This window comes from Cygnus atratus, chromosome 20, assembly GCF_013377495.2.
Source record: "Cygnus atratus isolate AKBS03 ecotype Queensland, Australia chromosome 20, CAtr_DNAZoo_HiC_assembly, whole genome shotgun sequence".
Lineage (NCBI taxonomy): Eukaryota > Metazoa > Chordata > Aves > Anseriformes > Anatidae > Cygnus > Cygnus atratus.
Window position 1 is genome coordinate 8651968 of NC_066381.1, and position 22852 is coordinate 8674819.

Sequence of the window (22852 nt, forward strand, 5' to 3'; positions counted from 1 at the left end):
CTGAATTCAGTCGTTACGGGGAATGCCAGGCCTGGTGTAGCCGAATGGTGCTTTTGAGAGACATTTGGGGTTTTCGAGCCATTTTCCATCACATCTCCTCCTTATGCCGTGGCGATGGCAAGGGGGTATTTCAGGCACTGTGAGGGAACCGCTGCGGTCCCTCCGATTTCACACTATAATTCACCGCTGCCAGGCCCCCAGGAGATCTGGGGTAAAAAACAACCATTTTGGTTACACGAGGCGGGGGGGAAGGCCCGTCTGGGGCTGAGGGCGGCTGCCTGAGGGGAAAAGGTGGGGCATGGGGGGGCGGGGCCTATACAGGAGGGGCGGGGCCTACACGGCGGAGAGGCGGGGCCTGCACGGGAGGGGCGGGGCTCGCAGTGGGCGCGGTTTAGGGGGGTAGGCGGGGCGGCGAGCCGCGCCGCGTCACCTTTGTGCGCGCGGCGGCGGCGGCGCTTCCGCGCGGGGGTGACGTCAGCTGGAGGGGGCGGGGCTTGCGTGAGGGGAGGTGGGGAGGGGGCGGGCGGGGGTCCCCCCGTCGCCATGGAGGGCGGCCGCCTGCCCATCCGCCGCTACCGGCGGGCGCTGGTGGAGGCGGTGAGCCGGCAGCCCTTCCTCATCGTCACCGGCGAGACGGGCAGCGGCAAGAGCACGCAGCTGCCCCGGTACCTCTTCGAGGCAGGTAACGGCCGGGGGAGACCCCCCGGAGACCCTCCGGAGCGCGTGGGGCGGCGGGGTCGGGGTCGCCCCCTCAGCGCCCCCCTCAGCGCCCCTTCAGCCCCTCAGCTCCCCCCTTCAGGCCCTCAGCCTCCCCCCCAGTCCCCTCAGCGCCCCCTTCAGCCCCCCTTCAGGCCCTCAGCCCCCCCCTCAGTCCCCTCAGCCCCCCTCTCAGCCCCACCCCATGCCCCCTCAGCCCCCCCTCAGCCCCCCGTTTCTCTTCCCGCAGGCCTGGCCGAGCACGGGGCCATCGGTGTCACCCAGCCCCGGCGCGTTGCCACCGTGTCGGTGGCGCAGCGGGTGGCCGAGGAGCTGGGCTGTGCACTGGGCACCGTCGTGGGCTACCAGGTGCGCTTCGACGACTGCTCCTCACAGGTAGGGCTGCGGGCAGGGAGTGGGGAGCGCTCTGGGGCTGCGGGGCAGAAAGCCTCAGAAGAGGTTTTGGTCTCACACGAGCCAGGGAAGCTGTCCCAGTGGGGTGGAGCTGCGGTTGGGTTGTCACAGAACTCACTTCTTATCGTAGAATTATAGAACGGCTCGGGTTGGATGGGATCTCAAGGATCACCCAGTTCCAACCCCCTGCCACAGGCAGGGGCGCCACCCACGAGATCAGGTTGCCCAAGGCCCCATCCAGCCTGGCCTTAAGCACCTCCAGGGATGGGGCATCCACAGCCTCTCTGAGCAACCTGTTCCCATGCCCCACCACCAGGAATGTTGCCAAACACTTGTGATGCTGTGCGTAAACAATCCCTGTGTGTGTGTCTGTGCTTTGTGAGTATCTGACCTATATCGATGTAAATAACCGGGACAGAAGCTGAAGGTCTAATTGAACCTTTCAGGATACTGCCATCAAGTACATGACGGATGGCTGCTTGTTGAGGCATATATTGGCTGACCCCCTTCTCAGCAAGTACAGCATCATCATTCTGGATGAAGCTCACGAGCGGAGCCTTAGCACTGTGAGTGTCACCGTCTTAAGCGCAAGTGTTGCTTGGTGTTGGTAAAGGGGAAGTTGGAACTCGTTGGTGAAAATAATATAAATGTGGTACTCTTTCCTTCAAGTCTATTTTCAATTGAAGATTCTGTAAGAGGTTTGCATATTGAAATTACATCTGTACTTAATGACAGAAGAGTTTTACCAAAGCAAAGAACAGGCTAAGTGACTACCTAAAATCTTTCACAGTGAGTCAGTTCCTGCAGTAAGACAAGATCTCAGGAGTCCTGACACTGTGTCTGTACGGACCTCTAGAAATGTTGTCTCTCTTATTGCTCAAAAAGGTAATCAGCATGGTTCTCAAGGTTTTTGGCTGACTTTCTACAGATGTGTTTTATCCTTTTGCTGTTCTAAGGCCATAGGATCACTGCTTGATCTATTGCATGCTGTGTATCCCGAAAATAAGATGCCGCCTGTAATCAAGTTGAAATTGTTGTAGCTGTTGTTGCGTTTGACAGCACTTAAATGTTGGCTGGCACTGGACAGTGGTGTCCCTCCTGTTCGTCCCCTCCAAAAAAAAAAATGCAACAACCAAACAAAAAAACCCACCCACAAACATAAACCAGCCTGAAACATCTCTCTTGCTGTAAGGCCTAACGTTTCGTAGGGTGTGTATATGACTGTGCAAAGAGATTATGGTTTCGGGGTCATGGAGGTATCCAGACTGACCTAAGTACTGAAAGCTGTCAAATGTCAGTCTGACCCTTCTGTGGTGAGCAGAGTGAGACTCGAGTGACTCAGTCCTCAGGAGACTGTTTTGTGTCACTGACATTGGGTGGGAGAGAGAGAGCATGGGGAAGCCAAAGAACTGACAATAGCAGGGAGTCTGTGTCCAGACAGTCCTACGTAGTGAGCCATGGGAACAGGGAAAACAACCTACTAGTCAGCCTGGGGAAAAGACACGCTGCTTTCTGCATCCCACTTCTGTCCTCAAGCGTCTGAGGGTATTGCAAGTAATTGAGCTAGAGTGACGTAAGAAGTTACTGCTCCATCACCCATAACTAACTAAAAGGAGCAGTTTTTTAATCCACTGCAATGTCGAGTAAAATAAATTTTCTGAAGTGATAACAATAACCAGTATGACAAAAGAGGGTGTCCACTCAGTCAGGTAACGTATACTGGATGAAGATAACTTTTTTTAAATTGATCTGCGGTGACTGACCTTTCTTGCAGTTGACTTGACCATGAGCGTATAAAAATGAAAAGCAAAGAATTCCATTTATAAGCTGTGAGAAAAACTGATGAAACATTAATTAAATTCTAGAAATTAATTTGTGTTCTTATGAGATGAGCAAGCTAAGTGTATGTGTTCTTCTGAGTGCGTAGGCCCTGAAGATGTAATTTCTTGTCTTCTCTGTATCCATGTCATAAACTCAGTCCCTTCTTAGTTCATCAGGCACTTCTAGGAAGACTGGGGAACTAACATAAATTGCTTCTTTTTTTTTTTTTTCTGCTAGGATATTTTATTTGGTTTGCTGAAGAAACTATTTCTACAGAAGAAACCATCGGGCAGGAAGACAGACATGAAAGTGGTGGTGATGTCCGCCACCCTGGAGGTAGACAAGCTCTCAGAGTTCTTTGGACACTGCTCAGTGCTGCACATTCCAGGAAGAAGTTACCCAGTAAAGGAGATATTCTGCAACCTGCTCAGCCCACGGGACACAGGAAGCTCTGCATATGTTACAGAGGTCTGACCTGTTTTACTTTGTGTTACGTTCTCTGTTCTTAGTATGACTGTCATCTGTTTAAGACCACAAGACTCAGCTGCTGGATTGCTGTGTTCTCACCATCTCAGCATGGTGTGGGAAATAATTAGTACCATGAGGTCTTTGAAAGAGTGAGGTTCTGTTTCCAGCTGATATTGGTTTGTTCGTTGCTTGTTTCAGGCTGTGAAAGTGACATTGGATATCCACTTAAATGAACCAGAAGGCGACATCTTGGTTTTCCTGACAGGTGAGAATCTTTATTTCAACAGCTAGTGGTCATTCCAGGCAAAGGATTTAATTGTCAGCAAAACCAGTACAGCCTCCCAAGGGCTTTATAGTTTGTTCCAGAGCGGTAAGTAGAGAAAGGAAAGTTGCAGACTGACAGACAATCTTGTGAAGTGGTAGTTTTCAGAGCATGTTAAGGTATATCCAGGCCTATGAGATCAGCTATGAAAAATATGTACAAGACTTGTACATGTTCTTTTCCTTCTGCGTCAGGTTAGCTCAATATTTGTATTGCTCTGTTTGGTTGTTAATTCAGGAAAGAAGAATTTAATTAACTCCAAAAGCCTACATCAGAGTATGGGCCAGGCACCAAAAGTGACATATGAAGCTCTTGCGCAGTCATCTTTTAGGGAAAAGCCTTGGTGAGAGGCACTGTGGGAAGATGGGATTGTCACTACCGAGGCTGACTCTCATAAATACCAGTTCCTTCTCGCAGTGGGATGGGTGACCGCAACGTTGGCAGAAGCCCCTTGTGCAGAGATGTTGCAAACGAGGAAGGCAGAGTTGTGGCTAAGCAGGTCACTTAAATGCTCTTGTATGTTTTTCAGGTCAAAATGAGATAGAAAAAGCTTGCGACCTCCTTTTCAAGAAAGCAGAGTCTATTGATTACCGGTATGAAGTACACGATCGATCCATTGAAGGCCTGCTTATCTTACCATTATATGGGTCGATGTCAACAGGTAAGAGCAAATAATGTCGTATGCAACTTAATTCATGTAAACGTTAACTGCAAGACTTGTTATAAACAGCATCCTACACAGGTATTTTTATTGTGACTGGGGAAATGAGATTCGTTAACCTATTTGTCACAACGTTGTAGCGCTATTGTGTGTGTAGGTTTTCTGTTTGTTTGTTTTTGTGGTGTTCGTAAACTGACGGCACTTCAGCTTTCTCTGCACTGGCACAGAAGCCTCCAGCTAAAATTCATATCCGCTGGAAATGGTGGAAATAGCAGGAATTGCTTCACATAGTATCGATGCCTCCAGCTTAGGAAGGGGATATTGCAGCACTGAAAGTTCAGTTATTGTATTTAGGGCCCTCACATTTTACTTTCGTTTTTATTTTATACGGAAAAGATACTGCCAGTATATTTTCAAAGATGAGAGTAGACCTGTAAAAGAAGATTGAAAGAATAGTGTTATGCAATATAGAAAGTATAGGTTATCAGAGTGAGTCACTCTGTTTTATTTGGCAGCAATATCACATTTAATTTTGAAGAGTTAAAAAAAACAAAGGCACTTTGACCTCTGTTGAACACAGGCGCTGTATTTGCAGATGATCTCAAGTGTGATGTTTAAATGTGTGGGTGTGGTATGTAGAATGCCAGGAGGCTGAATAAGCGTTCAGAAGAGCAGGACAGCAATAATTTCCATCTGGAAGTGCTGCTGAGGGAAATGATCTGGGAAAGACCTGCATAAAGTTTTCATCTTCTTGAAAGAGCGAAATGAGAAGTTGCATAAAAGAAAGCTGTAGCTTATTCCTTTCTCCATCCTTGCTGGGTGTTAGATTCTGACAGATTTTTTTTTAATTCCTTTTTTGGTGGTTTCTCAGAGGCCATTGTATTTCAGCCTTTTAAATACACGAGAGAGAATTTTAAGGAGATTTTGATACTTTGAAGTTTCATGTCTTAAAAAATAAAATTTCAGGAGAGGGCTGAATTTCTACCTCCTTCTGTTGTTTTTTGGAAATGCAAGTGAATTAAAGGAAATTGCATTTGTTACTTTTTTACATGTTAGAAGAATACTTGCTGGAAGCATGAGGGATTTATCTGAATCTTTTCATGTTCACCTTCACTTGCTCTGATATGTTAAAACCCTTCAAATCCTTCTTGAAGATTCCATTAAGACCAGGTAGCATTTCTTTTTTCCTAGCTCTGTGTTAGGAAATATCCAGGAGAGTTGGTCTTTCTCAAAATCTTGAATATGCAAACCATAAAGAGTATATTCTCTGTTTCCTGCCATATGCTAAAATAAGATCTAATCTATATTTTGAAATGTTTTGTGATTCCTTTTCTAATTTCATTCAAATAAATTTCATTAAACATTTGAGTACGTTTGTCTAGTGTTAGATGATTTGATATCAGAGCAATGTTTTACTAACTGCCTGTCATTTCAGATCAACAGAAAAGAATATTTTTGCCAGCTCCCACAGGCATTAGAAAATGTGTGGTATCCACAAACATTGCTGCAACATCTCTGACAATTGAAGGAGTCAGGTATTGTTTCCTATCCTTTATAAAAGCTGGAATAGAGAGAATAATCCTGAAAGTTGAACTAGGTCTGGAAAAGCTCATCTGACTTCCTTCTGGTTTCCTACCTGTCTGGTAAATTACCTGTTGCCTTCTTTTTGTCTGTGTAGTGGATAAAAGAAATACCTTAGCTGCTATTGTGTAGTCTTACAAATGACTAATGTTGTTGGAACCTAATTTGAAATCAGATCAGCTCCAGTAAATCAGCATAATCTTGCTGGGTGTGGGGAGGTGTTATCTGTAACATCCTGTAGACCAAATTGTTGCAGGGCTGCAGCTGGCCGGCAAAGTGCAACTACCTCTGCAGCAAATGTAGGGCAATTGTGTTCTTGCTCTGACCTTACACACACGTGGCATTTGCCTATCTGTCTGTTGAGGCCTCTGTTATAGTCTTCTCTGACAGAGTATGGATCTTTTTCAGGTACGTAGTAGACAGTGGATTTGTGAAGCAGTTGAATCATAACCCGCGAGTTGGCTTGGACATACTGGAGGTGGTTCCCATTTCAAAGTAAGTTTGAAAAAGGTGATTTGCTTGGTGTTTCTGGGAGGTGCTCTGACAAAATTGTGTTTCAGGTGCTCCTACAAAAGAGGAAAAAAGAAAAAGAGGGAGCACAAGAGGGAAGTGGGGTCTTTTGAGGCTTCGTAGTTCAAAGGCGTTTTGTTTGCTGCACAGAAAGTTGTTCAGAACATGTTATTTCTTATAAGAAATTACAGGCGTTAAGGAGGAGTTGACAATGTATTGTCTGTAGTCTGGACAGTGGCTCACATGTTTGCTCAATACAACAGTCTGATTCAGAGAAGATGAAATAAAATTCTTCCTTTGAATAGAAACGCTTCTTCATTTTGCTGTTTCTTGTATAGCTAGACTTCTCAGTTGCTTCACAATATATTAAATCTTTCATCTACAAGCATAGAAGTTGATATTTGTCGTTTTTACAGTGTGATGCTTTGGTTAAAAACAGAACGGATCAAGGTTATGTATTTTTTTTTTCCCCTGCCTTTGTGTGTTGGCAGGAGTGAAGCAATGCAGCGAGCTGGCCGAGCTGGCAGGACATCATCTGGAAAAAGCTACCGGCTATACAGCAAAGAGTTCTGGGAGCAGTGTATGCCTGACCACACGGTCCCAGAGATCAAGAGAACCAGTCTGACATCTGTGATCCTGACCTTGAAGTGCCTTTCTGTGCATGATGTCATAAGGTAACCTCCGTGGAGCAGGGGGGATTATCACTTTCTTCCTGAGGTCTCAGAGGCAAAGCAGAACAGGCACCAAGAGCCTATTGGCAGGAGGCAGGATTAGGTCTCTGGCCAACTGTGACGGGACGATACAATCAGCTTCTCAGTTTTTCTGCTGTTCTTCTCAGAATCTTTAACACCACATTGGATCTTGAGCGCAAGTTCATTGTGAGGTTCTGCCAAAACTACCTCCTTATCTCTGAAATGAATAGTGCTCCTTTGAAATACTGGTATCGCAAAAGCTAGCTCTCTGTGGAATTGTTTAAATTTAGGATGAATCGTGCAGAAAATACAGCTAATCTTTTCATAGATGGTGCTGGGTCTGCAGTTGTAATTCTACATCATGAAGCTGCGTATTTAGTAATATGCCCATATACTGAAGATGTGTGTGCACTCTTTGGTCAGTAACTTGTACTGGAAGGTTACAAAAGTATTTTACTAAATATGATAATTAACAAAGCTAAACTGAGTCTGAACAGTGAAATTTTTACTTCATTTTTTACTATAGATTTCCTTATTTGGACCGTCCTGAAGAGAGGCATATTTTAGAAGCTCTCAAGCAACTTTACCAGTGTGATGCTATTGACAGGTAAAAAATAAAGGGGTGTAGTCACTGCAAGAATGTAATGGTTCAATTGTTGTTAATGAGTTGTTCACTTGGGCTAAAGGACTTTCCCCAGCAATAAATTGTTTCCTCATTTGATCAGGAAGTTAACTACTAGGTTTTAATGTACTCAATGTAAAATTAGAATTAGAGCATAGCTTAGGACTTGAGAGATTAATTTCTTCATGTTGTCCTAGAGTTCCTGAATAACAACATACAAATTCAACTTTCTGTGCAGTAGTTCCTGATAGCAGATCCTAGATTGATGTGACGAAGGTGCTTATGCACTGCCTGTGAGACCCACTGAGAACTCAAGACAGGAAGGGAGATCTTATCCAAAGCTTCCAGGAATTCTTCTTGGGGAAAAAAAAATATCTTAAGCATGTGATACACTTAAATAGCCTTGTCTGCCATGAAGTAGGCACAGGCAAACCGGAGAAAGGTGAAAGGCTCTTCTGCTAGTAACACTTGCTTTGTGTCTCCAGCACCTGTCTGGGCGCACGCAGACTGCGGTATTAGAGCAGTCAGAGGGAAGCATTTATTTCCTGCTCTTTATCCATATATGGTGGCTAACACTGTGCGTGCTTGTTCCCATTTACATTTAAACATAGTGTTGTTGAATCGGTTTTTTTTTCCTTTCTGTTTTTCCCGGCGATAAGGAGAGGCCACGTGACAAGACTGGGTGAATTCCTGGTGCAGTTTCCTCTCCCTCCTAACCTGACCTGTGCTGTCATAAAAGCCGCTTCTCTTGACTGTGAAGATATGCTGCTTCCCATAGCAGCCATGTTGTCTGTGGAAAATGTTTTCATTCGTCCAGGTAGGAAGCCCCTTATCTCGAAGCAGCCTTGGGAAGGTGGGGAATTCAGCTTGGACAGGGACATCCCAGACAATGGCTGGGCAGCACACGCTGCTTCGCCTTAAACTAATGCTTTAAATAACACGTATATTGCAGCGTGAGGAAGATTCCTCGTGCGCAGTGCCTCGTCTCCCAGAGAAAGATCTGTAGGGAAGGACGTTAAGATTAGGGCAAATATACGTGTGCCCGTATGCTTTTACAGCTTTCTGTGGTCTTGGAGTCAGGACATTTTGCACACTAGGAATTGGACAACAGCTATTCCAGAAGCTTCAAGATAGCGTTGAATTGGGTTGTGTTTGTCCCAAGGCTGTGAGCTGTGAAGTAACATCTGGGTAAGCTAATGGAGTGCTGAGAGAGAGGTCATAGGAGGAAAGCTGTGCTTTGGGTTGAGGGGGGAGGGAACACACCACAGCAGATGTTTTGTTGGTGGTGTCTGCTGTTGGTCTAATTATAAGCCAGAGGAGCGGCTTAATTAAATTTTAAGGAATGGGGTCACCTCTGGATGGGTTTCTTCAGTAACACTGAATAGGTAAAGCTTTTGAGTTAATGTAAGAAGTTCAACTTGTCACTGCCTCCATTTCCAGTGATTTTTCTGGCTTAATGGAAAATGTGATTTCGCTGGCATTCCAAGCTAGCACCTCTTGATAGTGTTAAACCCAGTCTCTCATGTCCTCCTTCCCACCTCCTTTTCCCTTCAGCCTGATTCCCCAGCGCGCCTGCCCACCCCCAGCTGAGAAAAGGCTGTATGTAGCACGATCTTTGTGGGAGACCTTTGTCCATTCAAGTCACTCATTGGCTTTTGTCCAGTTATCTCTGTAGTCTATTAACTGTGCCTGTTAGTGCAACAGCTAAAGACACTGCTGATAGTACTGATAGCCTGGATTCTGCTCTGGGGTCTTTCCCACTGCCACAAACATGCTTTTGTTTTCCCATCCTCCACCTGGCAATGTGCACTTGTTATCTGTCCAGCTAGCTAGAGTACACATTCGTTGCTCTCCAGCACACATTAGGACACAAACACAGAGACTTGCCATTTTGAAGACACTTGTTTGTGTGGTATGTATATGAACGGGCCCCCTTCCTTCATCCGTGTTACTTGTAGTACCCACAAACTTCTGATATCTGCAGTGCAGCAGCAATGCAATACATTGGCCTCTGCAGCGTTATCCCTCTCTACCAAGGGAATACTCAGAACCTGAAATAACACCTTGGAAATGTTGTTGCTTTTATTAGTACGTTCCTAGCATTTAATGAAGGCAAATTCCCACTGAATTAACGGATGACATTTTTTTCTAGACTTTTTTTTAAGACCTCCATCACTATTGTACTTGAGTAGTAGGACAAAAGCTGAGTTAAACAGATCAGGTGCTATGATGGGGTGGTTCCAACAGTCTTGCTTTTTTCCCCCCAGGCAAAACTTTCACTTGATCCCTGTGAGCTGTTTAGGGTTGCTGTTCCTTTATCATTCCACGGTGGCATCTGAATTGGTTGTGAGAGCAATACGTAGTAACTTTTCTTAGAGACTAGAAGTCTCCATCCCTATGGCTGACTGATAGTTTTAGTTACAGATTTAATAGCATCTACATATTCTTGCTCAGCAGTAGAGGAAAGAGGGGAAGAACTGTAAATGCAGCTGTGGAGGAGAGACAAATCTAAAAATAACATGAATAGAGATACAAGACTGTCAAACACACTTTGGAGATGTGCTAATAAAAGATAAAGTAGGAGTGATAAATAAAAATGACTTTGTTAAAGTGAGGTATAACTTATTTCCTCAGGTGATCCTCAGAAGCAAAAGGAGGCAGAACTTCAACACCAGGAACTTTCCTCACAAGTGGGAGGTTGCAATGACTTTGCAACCCTCTTAAATATTTTTGAACAGTGCAAAACAAGGTATAAACTGGTTTCTTTACAGTAAGTGGTTTTGCGTTGCTCATTAACTCCCACCTGCAGATGGTTTTTTGAATATATTCCGTATATGTACGTGTCTGTACTTACTCCTAACTGCAGATTGATTCCTTATTGTGATCTGTAATTTCTATCAAGACAACTATTATTTAAACTGACACAGTATCTGGCTGTGTAGGTTGCCTTCTTTGTACGACTATAACAAAAAATAGAGGCAACTTTCTGCCTTCAGTTTACAAAGGGCTTCTTTATAATGCAAGTATTTCTGTTCTCAGCAAGTCTCCTTCGGCGTGGTGCCAGAAATACTGGATCCATTGGAGAGCTGTAAAATCTGCTTTTAGTGTGGAAAAACAACTTCGGGAAATAGTCAGTAAACTGAAACAGGTGAAAAATACTTTTTGTATATCATGAAGTTATGCTAGTTTGTGTTTGAGACATGTACTGGAGCACTGACCCTTTGCCAGATGGTTACGGCCTTTCTCCAGTAGAAACTAATATGCTTAAATATTTATTAGACCATCCTTCCTGTAGCTTGTGTAACTAACAGGTATGGTGGTGGTAACAAGCAGGAAGGAGGGTGTTAATTCATTTCCTCATGGTTTCTGCAGGGTGAGAAATCTAGAGTTTAAAATCCATGGGATGGAGTGGGTATGTAAAGTTTTTCTCTTTAGCAAATACCCTGGTTCTTTTTTTTTAATGTAGCTGCCTGACTTCCCTAAAGAGACGTTTGAAGGCTCTAGAACAGAAATACTAAGGAGATGTCTGTGTGCGGGATACTTTATTAATGTAGCTAGGAGGTAAGTAATAAAGTTTCAAAAATTGAATGGAAAATATATTATGCATATTTTAAAGGATGTCGTTGTATGTTGAAACAGAATAGCAATATTGTGCTGTTAAAAAAGTAGCAGTTACAGCTATAGGTGGTGGTTCTGCACAGGGCTGGAAGTCTGCCTTCTGACTCTGATTTCGTTCCTGAGCACGTTGCTTACATCCTTGGAACAGTACTTTTTCTGTCGATTAAATGAACTTGCAAGCTGATGAGTACTGCCAGGTACTAAGCTATAGCGCTTTGAAGATGTTGAATTATCATGGCTGTCGAAGACTACAGTCCCAAACCCTGTTTATCATCGTGTTGTTATGTCTGCAGTACTCCTGTGGTAAATTAGATAGGTGTATTTTATTCATAACCTGTTTTTTGCTCTTAATTCTGGAAAGATCTTCCGTTGCTTATATATCTGAATCTTTTCTGCTATGCTGCTGAATTGGTTAGTTTGTGTTGCCGTCTAATCACAGCAAAGCGTGTTTCAGTATAGATTTTTTTTTCACAAAACTTTTAGATCTGCAGCCAGGACCTTCTGCACGATGGACGGACACGGCAGCATAGTCTATATCCATCCTTCATCTACAGTAAGTTGCCAACTTCTATTAATAAAGTAGCAAAGGGTCTGTAAAAGGAATAAGAGGCAAGTCCTTGTAAACTCTTCCTTTTCGATTTGATTTGTGCTAACTTATGGCCAGGAGAAACGCTGATGCAGTGCTGCCTAGAGTATAGTATTCATTTTGAGGGTGGGAAAGAGCCTTACATCTTCAAAACTGGTAAATGTTTGGCTTACAAAATGAGTGCTGTATAGACTGAGCTTTCTCTCTGGCTGTTCTTGGATTTCCCGGGCAATTTTAAGCAAGTCATTTTCTTTACTCAGACTGTGGCAGGGCACTGGAACAGGTTGCCCAGTGAAGTCGTGGATGCCCCATCCCTAGAATTGTTTAATGACAGGTTGGATGGGGCCCTGGGCAACCTGATCTAGCGGGTGGCACCCCTGCTGAAGGCAGGAGGGTTGGAACCAGGTGATCTTTAAGTTCTCTTCCAACCCAAGTCTTTCTACGGTTCTGTGGTTTTTATGAAGTCATACTGCAATTTCTCTGTCTGAAAACTTAGGGTAATGTCAGCTTTACCTCACTCTTGCATCTGAAGCTTTGGAAGATGCAAGTGGAGGGTGCTCTAGAAATTATTTTTTATCAGTTCTGAACTAATCTTTGTATTTTTAAGCTTTATAACCAGGAGACTCGACTTGAGTGGATCATCTTCCATGATGTCACAGTGACATCCAAAATCTATGTCCGGACGGTGTGTCCTGTTCGCTATGAGTGGGTCAAAGACTTGTTACCTAGATTGCATCAAATTGATGCATATGAACTGAGCAGTGTGGCACGGGAAGAAGTAACAGAAGAGGAAATAACCAAGTGGAAACACAAGGAGGACCTTAAAAGGCATTGTGGTAAGCATAATACTTCTATTTCTGTCACATGTGGTTTTCTTCGATATGTTGAGCATGTGTGTGTATATTGTGTCATGGAACGCATTCTGGACGAGTAGGTGTTAATCTGGATGTGCTTGGCATGTTTGATACGTGTTGTTCTAGCTGTTTTCTTGTCTTACTACAGCTCTATAATCCTCCTTTTTGTGCCTTGGCACTGCATGCAGTGGTGTTTTCCTACTGGTTCTTGCAGTGCTCTCTCTTTCTTTTGGTTTATTACACCTGACAGAAACAGAACTTAACCAAGAGTGGAATAGAAGCATTTTGGGTCTGTTCTTTAAATTTGCAAAGGGTATCTAGCCATAGAAATTATGAGTTCATAATAGTGACCTGAGAAAGAGAGAGTGCCTAAGGGCTATTAAAAAAAATAAATCACACTTCAGTGAATGTCTTTCTGACAATTAATTTAATGCCATAGGTTTAAATAAATTATCTTTTAATTAAAACTGGGGTATGCTAACTGCTCTGGCTGTTTGACATTCTTTGGATTCTTCTGTCAGCAGGTTTTGTAAGGCAGCCAAGTATTCAAAGGGCCTCTTTACTCCTGAACTCACCCTTCCAAAATTTTAATGTAATATCCAGCCCGGCACTGGTAATATAGTTCCTCTTCAATTTCCTTAACGATGGAAAAACTGTAGACTCTTGTTCTCAGAACGGCATCTGTTTCTCTCTTTTGTAATTGTATGAAACAGCCATTTTAAATCATAAAAATACAAATTGGATTTGATTATAAATTTGCTGGAAAGGATATTTGAGTTACTGGAAAACAGAAGGGACCCTCATCTATTTGTCTGAAGTCTGGAGATCTGAGGATTTTTCTTTGTCCCCCTCAACTTTTTGACTTTACCAGGCAATTGTGAGTTTGAGGTTGTCCTTGCAAATGTTGTGTTTCTTCTCATAAAATAGTTATTTGAATAGCTGACAAAAGCTTAGTTTAGTGCTCAGTGGAGGGAAAGGTTGCAGCATGAGCTGAACTCCTAACTTGACTCTGAGACAGAGTAATACTAGCTGCTACGTTCACACGCTATGTAGATTCTTAGTCTTCTAGTTATTTTATTCTTTATTTTGGTAAAACGGTGTAAGTATTTCTTGCTTTTCTTTCCTTCTGGGAGAAACAATTCCAAGGTCTCAGCTCAGTGGGTGCAAGAGAAAACATGCATTTCTAAGGGTGTCTGAACTGGTGTATTGACTTTTCCCACTGCTTTATCTGTGTGTTATTCTCTCTCTCTTCCTCCTATCTCCAGAAATTTCTGAAGATATTCTAAACTTTTTTTCTGTTCCCACTGCTGTCGTCTTCCTGCCTAAACCTGAGTATGAGACGTGAAATTTAATGAAGAAATGGGTGCATAGAACATAAGATGCATAGCATCTGTTGCAATAAAAAGCAAGATATAGGTTTGGGGGTGGGATGAGCCCAACTGCAAATATTGACATGGGATTTAAAGTATGATTTATTTACTTTTTCTCCTCTGTGGTACAGCCTGTCCTCTCTGAAACTCATTTGAATGACTGACTGACTAGTTGAAAAACATTTGGAATTCTGTCTGGACATTTTACAGATGGGGGGAATTGTAATGCTGTTGGCTTTTTTTTTTTTTGACACAGAAGAGTATATGTCTCTTTCCTTTCCCCCTCCAGAAGGAGTCAAAGACAACCCTGCAAAGAAGCTGGAGAAAAGGAATGATGATAAATCAATACAGGATGCCCGAGCTCGCTATCTTGAGAGAAAGCAGCAAAGAATACAGGGTTTAAGTGGCCCGTTGAATGAAATGGGCTAATGCTCATGGCTGGTCTGCTCCCAGGAATAGGAAAGGCAGTGTGGTACAGTTGTTCTGGGTATGTTTGCGTAATGCGGGATGACTGACTAGGATGAGGGAGAACTTCTGCTTTGTGGTATGTTTGGCTGCCGAGGCATACAGATGTGATCCTCACTGCTGCATTCCACAAGGAAAAGTTACCAAAATGAATTTTGTTGCCACGTGTCACAGGCAATAATTTCGTGGCTTCAACTGTGGGTGAAGACATGATACCTAGTGTGGTGCCAATTCTGTGGCATTCAGTTGACTTAGAAAGGGCTCAGTGCCTTCATTAATAAAATTTTCTTACAGCTTTTTTTTTTAAAGGAGCAGAACTGTCCCTTTTTATTCATTTTACTTTGTATGGCTATAGCTATACAATCTTAATGCTTATCTGATGTTCAGGAAAATGTGTAAAGAGTGCTCTTTTAACGATGGAGCCATCTTGATCTAAATTCAAAAGGACGTTTGCCACGTGCGTTCTGTTACAGACGTTGTTCCTACTGTGTATTGTGCTGTACCATGTACGGTGATGGCTCTGAGTAAAGATGTCTTTGTATGCAAAGTATCTTGTAAATGTTTCCATGTTTTTGCCAGCAACGCCTAATTTTTGTCAGGGATGACTTAGCACTGTGTGGTGTTCTTCATTTGGCAGAAAACAGCCAGGTGCCATCCTGCAGTCTGTCAGCAGGCCTGCTGCCTAGGGGGATGCTTTTCTGAGTTTGGTAGCTGTTATTTTTAAACTGTATGGATTTTGGTCTGAAGAAGTCTGTTTCTAATGTGTATAAAGAATATATAAAGAAATGCTACTTTGTTATATGTTTGCCTTAAGGGGAAAAAAAGCTAAAGCCTTGTGATGCTTAGTCATCATAAAGTTTCAGGGGCAAGCTTGCCTCTCTTGCTCTCCTTCATTTGCAGTAAGTCACCTTTTGTGTAAGACAATTTCCAAAAACCAGGAAACCTCCTGTCATTTCTCAAGCCTCAGTTACGTGCAGCTGTGTCTCCTCCAGGTGCTTTTTCAGGTAATTAGCTGGCTGCTAAGGTGATGTTACAAGTTAAGCGCTGGCCCCGAGTGTAAAATATGAAGTGTTTTATCTCTGCACAGGCTGTGGCCCCATCATAAGGTATCAAAGGCCTCGGGCTTCCCTCGCAGGCAGTATGGCAGCGTTATTCCTCACGGAGAAAGCAGCAGCTCTGTGGGGCCTCATTTTTGCGCCGGTACCTATGAAATGTTCCTATTAGAAGGGAAGGGGGGCAGCCGGGGCAGGGGGCCTTGGGGGGCCGTGTCGCCTTTGGGGAAGCCAGCGGCTGTCCTTCGCTGAACCTGGAGCCTGAATTTTGATTTAAAAAAGCCAAAAAAAACCAAAAAAATACCGACAATTGCTGCTGCTTTCCCTCAGGGTGTATTGGTATCCTGTCACCTGCACCCCCTCACCCTCACGCTGGGCACAGACCATCTCTTTTCCCACCCTAATGCTTTTTTTATTGTTTATTTGTGCTTATTTTTCACTTGGAGCCGCGGTGGGGGGGGAGGGGGGGGCGGCTGAGTCCTGAGGGGGCGGCGGGGCCCCGCCCGTCTCCACAGCAACCTCCCCCCCCCCCCCCCCCCGCGGAGGGACACGGCGGCACCTCCCGGTGTCACCTTGCCCCCGGCACGTGACCCGCCGGGGCGGCGAGCGCGGACCGGAAGTGACGCAGCCGGCCCTCGGTCGCATGATGTGGCAAAAAAAAAAAAAAAAAAAAAGCCGTGAGGGGAGGGGGTGAGCGCTCAAATAGTCCCTTCCGGCGGCGGATCCTTCCGCCGCTCCCATTGGCCCCCGCGGAGGACGCGTGACGCAGCCGGGGAGGTATCCTTCCGCCGGGCCGGCGCTGTTTAAGGCCGGTGCCGGGCAGGTGAGGGCCGGCCCCTTCCTGCCGCCGCGGGATCCTTCCGCCGGCGGGGGCAGCTTCCGCCCGGCCGCGGCTCGCCGCTCGCGCTGCCCCGCTGCGCTCCGCCATTGCCAGGCTCCCCCCGCCCCCCCCCCCTCACCTTCAGCTGAGGAGGCGCCGCCGCCAAAGCCCGGGCCGGCCTCGGAGCGCAGCCGCAGCCCCGCCGCCATGGCTCAGATCCTGCCCATCCGCTTCCAGGAGCACCTCCAGGTGGGCGAGGGGCCGCTCCCCTCGGGCGGAGGCCGCGGGGCCTGGGGAGGGGAGGCCCGGCCCGGCCGCTCCCTCACGGGCCGGCCCCGAAGGGCACCTTCCGTGTGGGGAGGGCGGGCTCGCGGCCCGCCGGGCCCTGAGGAGGCCTCGGGGCGGGCATCCAGCCCCGGGGCGGGGGGGGGGGGGGGTCGCGGCCCCTCCGGTGCGGCGGGAGGGGGGCACCGGGAGACCGCGGGGCCGCCCCCGTGTGTGGGCGAACCCCCCCCCACCCCGTCCTGCGGTCCCCGGGGGGGGGTTTTGTCGCCGTCGCCGCTCCTGGCGCCGCTTTCCGGAGAGGCGGAGCGCGGCGGCAGCGCTGCCGCAGGCCGGCCCCGCAGTACGGCTGGGGCAGTGCGGGGCCGGGCCGCCGCCGGTGCCTGCCGGGTTCCAGGGCTGGGTGCGGGCAGGGTGGCGGCGGGCCCGAGCCGGATGCTGGGAGATCCCAGCCGAGCGAGCCTCCGGGTTCGTCGAGGCGGCTTTGGGCAGGCGCTAGGGACAAATCCCGAATTTGAATAACAAATCCCGGTTTCGGTTGAATTTGAGAGGTCGCCTCGGCGCGCAGCCGGTGGCTGCGGGTGAAGCTGGAGCACAGGGAGGGGTCTGGAAGCGGTGGCACGGTTGTGCAATGCGTGCTTCGCGTCTGACGGGTGCAGGGAGAAGCGCTGCGAGCCGGGCTTCTCCTCCTGGCTTCCTGCACCTCTGGTAGTGCTCGGCTTGTCCTCGCTGCTGGGGAGAAATGTTTGTGGATAACTCGTATAATAAAAGTTATATTGATATGTCTAAGTTGGGTCTTCTGATGTCCGGCCCTTAGCAAACCCCCTGTATCTCCAGTGCCCTGGGATGTCAGCTCACGTGTGTGGTTTGTGGCTGGCGGGGCAGGCACCAGCATAGCGATGGCTTACACGAGGGGCAGTGACTTCTTTCTACCCCAATGGAAAGAGCTTAATTTCTAGGCACCTTGATAAGAGAACACTCGCAAAATACGCGTTTTGTTGTGGGAATCGCTACTGCCATAATATTATTTTACATTGAGAAAAAATTCTCCACTGGCAGCCACGGAGCCTAGAGCAGGGTGTTGGGAAGGTTCTGCTGTTCTCGGGTGAAACTGAGCTGGGATAGCCCGGCTCCTAATAAAGCATCGTGAAGCACATCTACGATGCATTATTAAAGATACAAACCCTGCGTGTGCCAGGTCTCTAATGCCATGAGCACAATTACATAAGGCAACTCATCTGCTGCGCGCCAGAAGTGCTGATAGGTTTCGGGCCAGGTCATGGGACGCGCCTGCTCGGGCTGAGGGAGTCAGCTACTCCTGTCCCATCTCACAAAGAGTACTGGTTTAAGCAATTTCTTCCACAACTGCCCTTGTGAGCTGCTCTTCAGTAAGACTTGGTGTCCTGCCTTCCGAGCCTGCGTGCACGTGGCTCTTGCCCATAATGCTCCAGTTTGGTGCAACTACAGAGCTTCCTCTTTTCGTTTCATTGAAAAAACTCGGAGGAACTTGCCTTTTTGGGGGTGCCGTTTTCATGCTGAAACATCTGACTTGCTGTTGGAGTCGATTCTGAGAGCAGAAGCGTTGATATTGCAATGCTTTTGCTCTCCAGAAGAGCTTTAGCCTGTTTCCATCTGTTTGCTGGAGTCCTGATGGACTCGAATAATGCAATTTCTTGAGCTGTGCCTGCCCTCCTTCATCTAGGAAAACTGCCACAGGGGCGTTGCGCAAGGCTTGCAAGTTTGTAGCTAATGCTTAATGGTGTGGCGAGGTACCCAAGCGGGGCCTTATTCGTAAGAAGGCAGGTGGTGGATGTGAATGGGAAAGTTCTTGGAAGGCTATCGTTAGGAGATGCTCTTAGTTAGTCTGGAAGAGCATCGTGCTACGTGCAGTGCTAATTGGCAGCAGTTTTCCGTGGATCCACTGCAGGTCAGAGAATGGTCAGGTAACCGTACAAAGCTTCTGATCTTCAGCCCTGAAGATCTAGGGTGGCCAAGTGAGCTGTGGCTTGTGGGCTTTCTCTAGGTTTAAGTAAGCTTTCGTGGTAGTTATTAAGTGTAAAATCCAGGTGTGTAGCTGGGTTTCAGGCTGTCTGTCAGGCTCCGGTCCCATTACATGGCTTTGAAATCTCAGGAGCTGCAGATACGCAGGGCGTTATCTGCGTATTGTCTGCTGTAGATGCCTGCCCTGCCACAGAACCGCAACAACATGCGGTGGAGAAACTTTTCCTTGAGAATTTCCAAGGAGAAACCTTGATTCCTCGCTATCAGAACTACCAGGCTCTCGCCATAAAGTTTTATAGTGGAGCTTTTTATTCGAAGTAGCCATGAGGAAACAGTCCAGTGGGCGTGTAGCGTGTTGAATGACTGCAAACCTGGCTGCTCGTATCCAGTTCTAGTGATTCCGTAAGTTGATGCCTCTGAACTGGAGGGGTGAAATTAAAGAAATAATAATAAAAAATACAGATAACTGCTTATTTAGGAGCGTGGAGGTTTTCTAAGAGTACAGGTTCCTGATGAGTGAGACAAGGTAGCAGGGGATGAGCTGTGCTTGCCACCTAGTTCAGCCACTCTATCCTGAAATACTCGAGGACTGAACTTGGACCAGGCGTGCTGGTGTGAGTGAAGGCATTAACTCCTCTGTAGCCACTAAATCTCTGCTGCAGCAGCACTGCTTCGAAGCGTTGAAGCCTCCTGTTGGTATTTCAAGAAGTCAGGGTGGAGGCAGCACTGCCGTGCCCTACGCTGTTTTGGGGTGTTTCTCCCACCCAGCTTCGGGGACGTGACTTCCTAAAGCCCGTGAGCTTGGGGTGTTCTCGCAGAGGTGTAGGGCGAAGTCTGCGAGGAAGAATCCAGACAACCCAAAGAGCGTGTCGACTAATTGGATGGGAGTAATTAGCTAAGCGGTTCACGAGCACGTCCTCGCAGCAGGTGCCGGTGATCGCAGGCAGCGGCACCGTGCCCGGGTTTCGGCAGGTGGGGTCTCGGGCTGTGGCCTGTAACCAAGGTGGCCCCGCGGCGCCGGGACCGGATGAGTACCTCAGTCTGCTGGGGTGAGGCCGAGAATAGGAAGGATGTAGAAGGGTTCTTCACTATTGCAGAGGTCTCTTATCTGCTGGAAGCATGACTTCCTAGCCTGCCTCACGCTGTGACTCTTACCTTGCGCCGATACACACCAAGTGCTTCAGAGCTTAACTCACTGTGGGTTTCCGTGTTACAGGACTGCAGTCAGCAGCTCTGAGGGGTCAGCCCGGGTATAAAATAAATCTGTGAGAAGTTAGCTGAGCATCACGGCTGGAACGAAACGAGCAGCGCCAGTGCAGCCTGGTGCCTGCCCAGCTCCATCAGAGCCCAGGAAAACACGGCCTCGCGCTAGCAGGAACGTGACTGGCTGCACAGCGAGGTGCTTTATTTAAACAAAACAAACCCCTCCGTGCTCCTCAGAGGCTGGGAACGCGGCTGTTGGCTGGCACTTCCCAGCTGCACGCAGATAAGGAGGCTCCGGGCAGAGGCTCAGCAGCTGCTCGTGGCTCCGAGAGCAGCGCTCGCATCCTGTTGTGTGAGAGCCGAGGTGAAACGCAAGCTCAGCGGTTCTGTGCCCTTCCTTGCAGGCAAGGAGAACTTATTTGACAGCTAAGCAAAGTGTCAGAAAGAAAGCAAATGTTCCAGGAAGGGGTCGGCGCAGCGGCTCCTGTCAGCAGTTCTGCCGTTCAGGTTGGTGTTGGGCGTGTGAAGCACAGCAGCTTCCCTGGGTGAGTTACCAGGAACATCCGTGAGGAATGTGAAATGAAAAACTCGTCATAGCCACCACGCTTTCATTCACCGTCTGACCTGGAGCTGGAGGAGCCCCTCAGGGCTGCAGCTCTGCAGCAGCCTGTTCCGCGGTTCTGCTCTGGCGGAGCAGCTCCTGGGCCGAATGCTTTCTTCCCCGCGTGCTTCAGGACACCAGCACAACTCAACTCCAGCAAACGTTACCGTAAAATATCTTGAGCTGTAAATTGGTTGCCCAAGCGCAGCCAGCAAGTTCTGCTTTTTCATTTCCATGAAAGCCAAGGGAGTGATTGTCATAGCGTAACGAGTGGTGAATGGTTCCTTCTTTTTCCCATCTTTTAGGGGGGGAAAAAAACCTGCTGTAGAACCCTGTGCCCTTCTAACTCCAGAGCCTGCACTACAGCTAGTACACGGAGTAGTAGTGAAGTCTTCATAATAAAAGCCTCCAAAGAAACACGCCTGTCATGTTTCCTAATAATAATCTCAGTCTCTGTTTGCTTAACTTCACAAATGCTTCTGCCTCAGCCACCTGAACTTTAGCCTGGTTGGGGAAGGGAGTGACTGATACTGCAGGGAAGTCCGGCCTCTGGAGAGCCGGCAGAAGTTACCGCGAGCCTTACCACGAGGCGGGTGGCACTCCTGGCTGCTGAAGCTCTTGTGCAAGCCACTGCTGGGATTGTCACCATCGGGGTAACCTGCCTGGCTTGGGGCTTGGAGCAAACTTCATTCATGGGATCTGCTGAGGTTAAAAGATTAAATCTTAGCAGGAGGAACTTGGGTACTTAAAGACCTCGCTGAAGGTCACGGCTCCATCAGAAAGCTGCTCCAGGCTTGCTTCAGAACTCCACAGCCAACTGACTCTCTTTTCTGACCCTAGCCTCAGAAAATGTTATGAAGTTTATAAAGGACCACGTCTCCCACTGCTAACCGGGGCTGGCTACCTCAGGTGTGACACCTAGCAGATGGCACTTTGATCGCAATTAAGATAAATCCGTCCTGCAATATGCAAGCAACTTTGACCCGGTGGTTAAGTCTGGACCTCCCAAAGAGGTCCGCCATCTGCTAGGACGTGCTTGGGTTTGTTCTGTTCACAACCTCCGTTTGGGCATAGTGCTGTGAGTTACTGCCGGGCGGAGTCCTCGGCCCTCTGAGACTGCCCTCCTCTAACGAGGAAGCTGCGCTTGCCGACTGAAATAGCGCTTGTTAAGCTTGCAGCCGAGTAAAAGGAAATGCCCTGTCCCAGTAAGTCTCTTCCAGATGAAGCTGGTAGGACTTCAAACCTTCAAACCTTCTCTGCCCGCACGGATGTGACCAGCTGCAGTTAGCAGTGCTCAGCTGGTATACAGACACCAGTCTCAGGCCCGGAGAACACCTGAAGAAAGGTGTGAAATGGAGACCTGAGCTTAAATCTGAAACTTGCCGAGTGAATCCCTGCTGCTGGAGGATGTGCGGTCAGGTTCTGGGGCGCTGGACCTCGCTCTCCTCGATCTGAGCGGCAGAGCTCTGCCCCGTCCAGGAGGCAGGGTTTGGTTTCTGGCACTAAGACAGTTCTCCCCTAGGAGAGCCAGCTAAAACACCCGTCCTTCACCTGCGAGTTTCCTGGCTTTGTTGTCAGGTGGGCGGGTGTGAGGGCAGCTCTCTTGGAATCGAGCCGCTCGCTGCATTGAGCTGCAGGGAATGCAGGCGTCCTGTCCTGGGAAAACAGCTTCAGCTAGTCAGTCGTGGTAACTTGCTTAAATCTCTTCTTCCAGTCCTACCATCTGGCAAGATAATTGCAATGAAGTGGTGTCCTTTGGGACAAGGGACTTACACGCAGGGTGCCTGTAGAACCAAAGGCTGAACCATTTTCTAGAAATACTCTACCTCAGCGAACCCAGGGGGCTAAAACCTCCTTGCTTTCGAGCCTGTACTTGAAGCTGTGCTGAGATCTGGCAGCCCGGATGCCCTGGGTGATGGAGGCCGTCGTCACGCCCCTCATGAAGTTTGTGCTGCTAACCTGGCGCAGCAAGATGGTGCTGGCTCCTTGTGTGCGCTGCCTGCGAGCCGGGGCAAAGGGGAAGTGCAGTAAAACCCCCTCTATCAGGAGCCGCAAGTCTGCCGGGACAGAGCGGCCGAGGCGTGGTCACCTCCAAGCCTTCAGAGCACAGCCGATAAGAGCTCGGTGTGGTGCTGCAGATTAGCACAGCAACGCCAAAATGGCCCTGAAGAGCTAGCAGCCAGCCCCTCCGGGCGGCGCGAGGGGGCCTGGAG

At 47.7% G+C, this 22852-nt stretch overlaps 2 protein-coding genes across 3 annotated transcripts in view; both read left to right on the top strand.

Annotated features, from left to right (window-relative positions):
* The first annotated feature begins 467 nt into the window (after positions 1 to 467).
* Positions 468 to 15227, top strand: DHX40 (DEAH-box helicase 40). Of its 2 annotated transcripts, none has more exons than XM_035561153.2 (17): positions 468 to 682; positions 947 to 1092; positions 1557 to 1676; positions 3169 to 3399; positions 3598 to 3664; positions 4251 to 4382; positions 5818 to 5917; positions 6372 to 6458; positions 6965 to 7147; positions 7692 to 7772; positions 8447 to 8604; positions 10422 to 10536; positions 10827 to 10935; positions 11254 to 11348; positions 11889 to 11958; positions 12599 to 12827; positions 14505 to 15227. In XM_035561153.2, exons 1-17 carry the CDS (start codon positions 544 to 546, stop codon positions 14642 to 14644), a joined length of 2202 nt encoding a protein of 733 aa, XP_035417046.1. In that variant the 5' UTR covers positions 468 to 543; the 3' UTR covers positions 14645 to 15227. The 2 variants fall into 2 exon arrangements, with proteins under 2 accessions (XP_035417046.1, XP_035417047.1); XM_035561154.2 differs by having other exon boundaries at positions 505 to 682; positions 14508 to 15227.
* A 1150-nt stretch (positions 15228 to 16377) lies between these two features.
* The window catches only part of CLTC (clathrin heavy chain), a 31591-nt gene continuing 25116 nt past the window's right edge, over positions 16378 to 22852 (top strand). Inside the window, exon 1 of the mRNA XM_035561152.2 lies at positions 16378 to 16801. Within this exon, the coding sequence (XP_035417045.1) occupies positions 16760 to 16801 (42 nt within the window). The 5' untranslated portion in view covers positions 16378 to 16759. The remainder of the gene's footprint in view (positions 16802 to 22852) is intronic.

Coding starts and splice junctions, on each gene's coding strand:
- DHX40 (XM_035561153.2), top strand. CDS start 544: ATGGAGGGCGGCCGCCTGCCCATCCGCCGCTACCGGCGGGCGCTGGTG. Junction 1,677..3,168: donor ACGAGCGGAGCCTTAGCACT/GTGAGTGTCACC, acceptor TTTTTCTGCTAG/GATATTTTATTTGGTTTGCT. Junction 11,349..11,888: donor TTTATTAATGTAGCTAGGAG/GTAAGTAATAAA, acceptor CAAAACTTTTAG/ATCTGCAGCCAGGACCTTCT.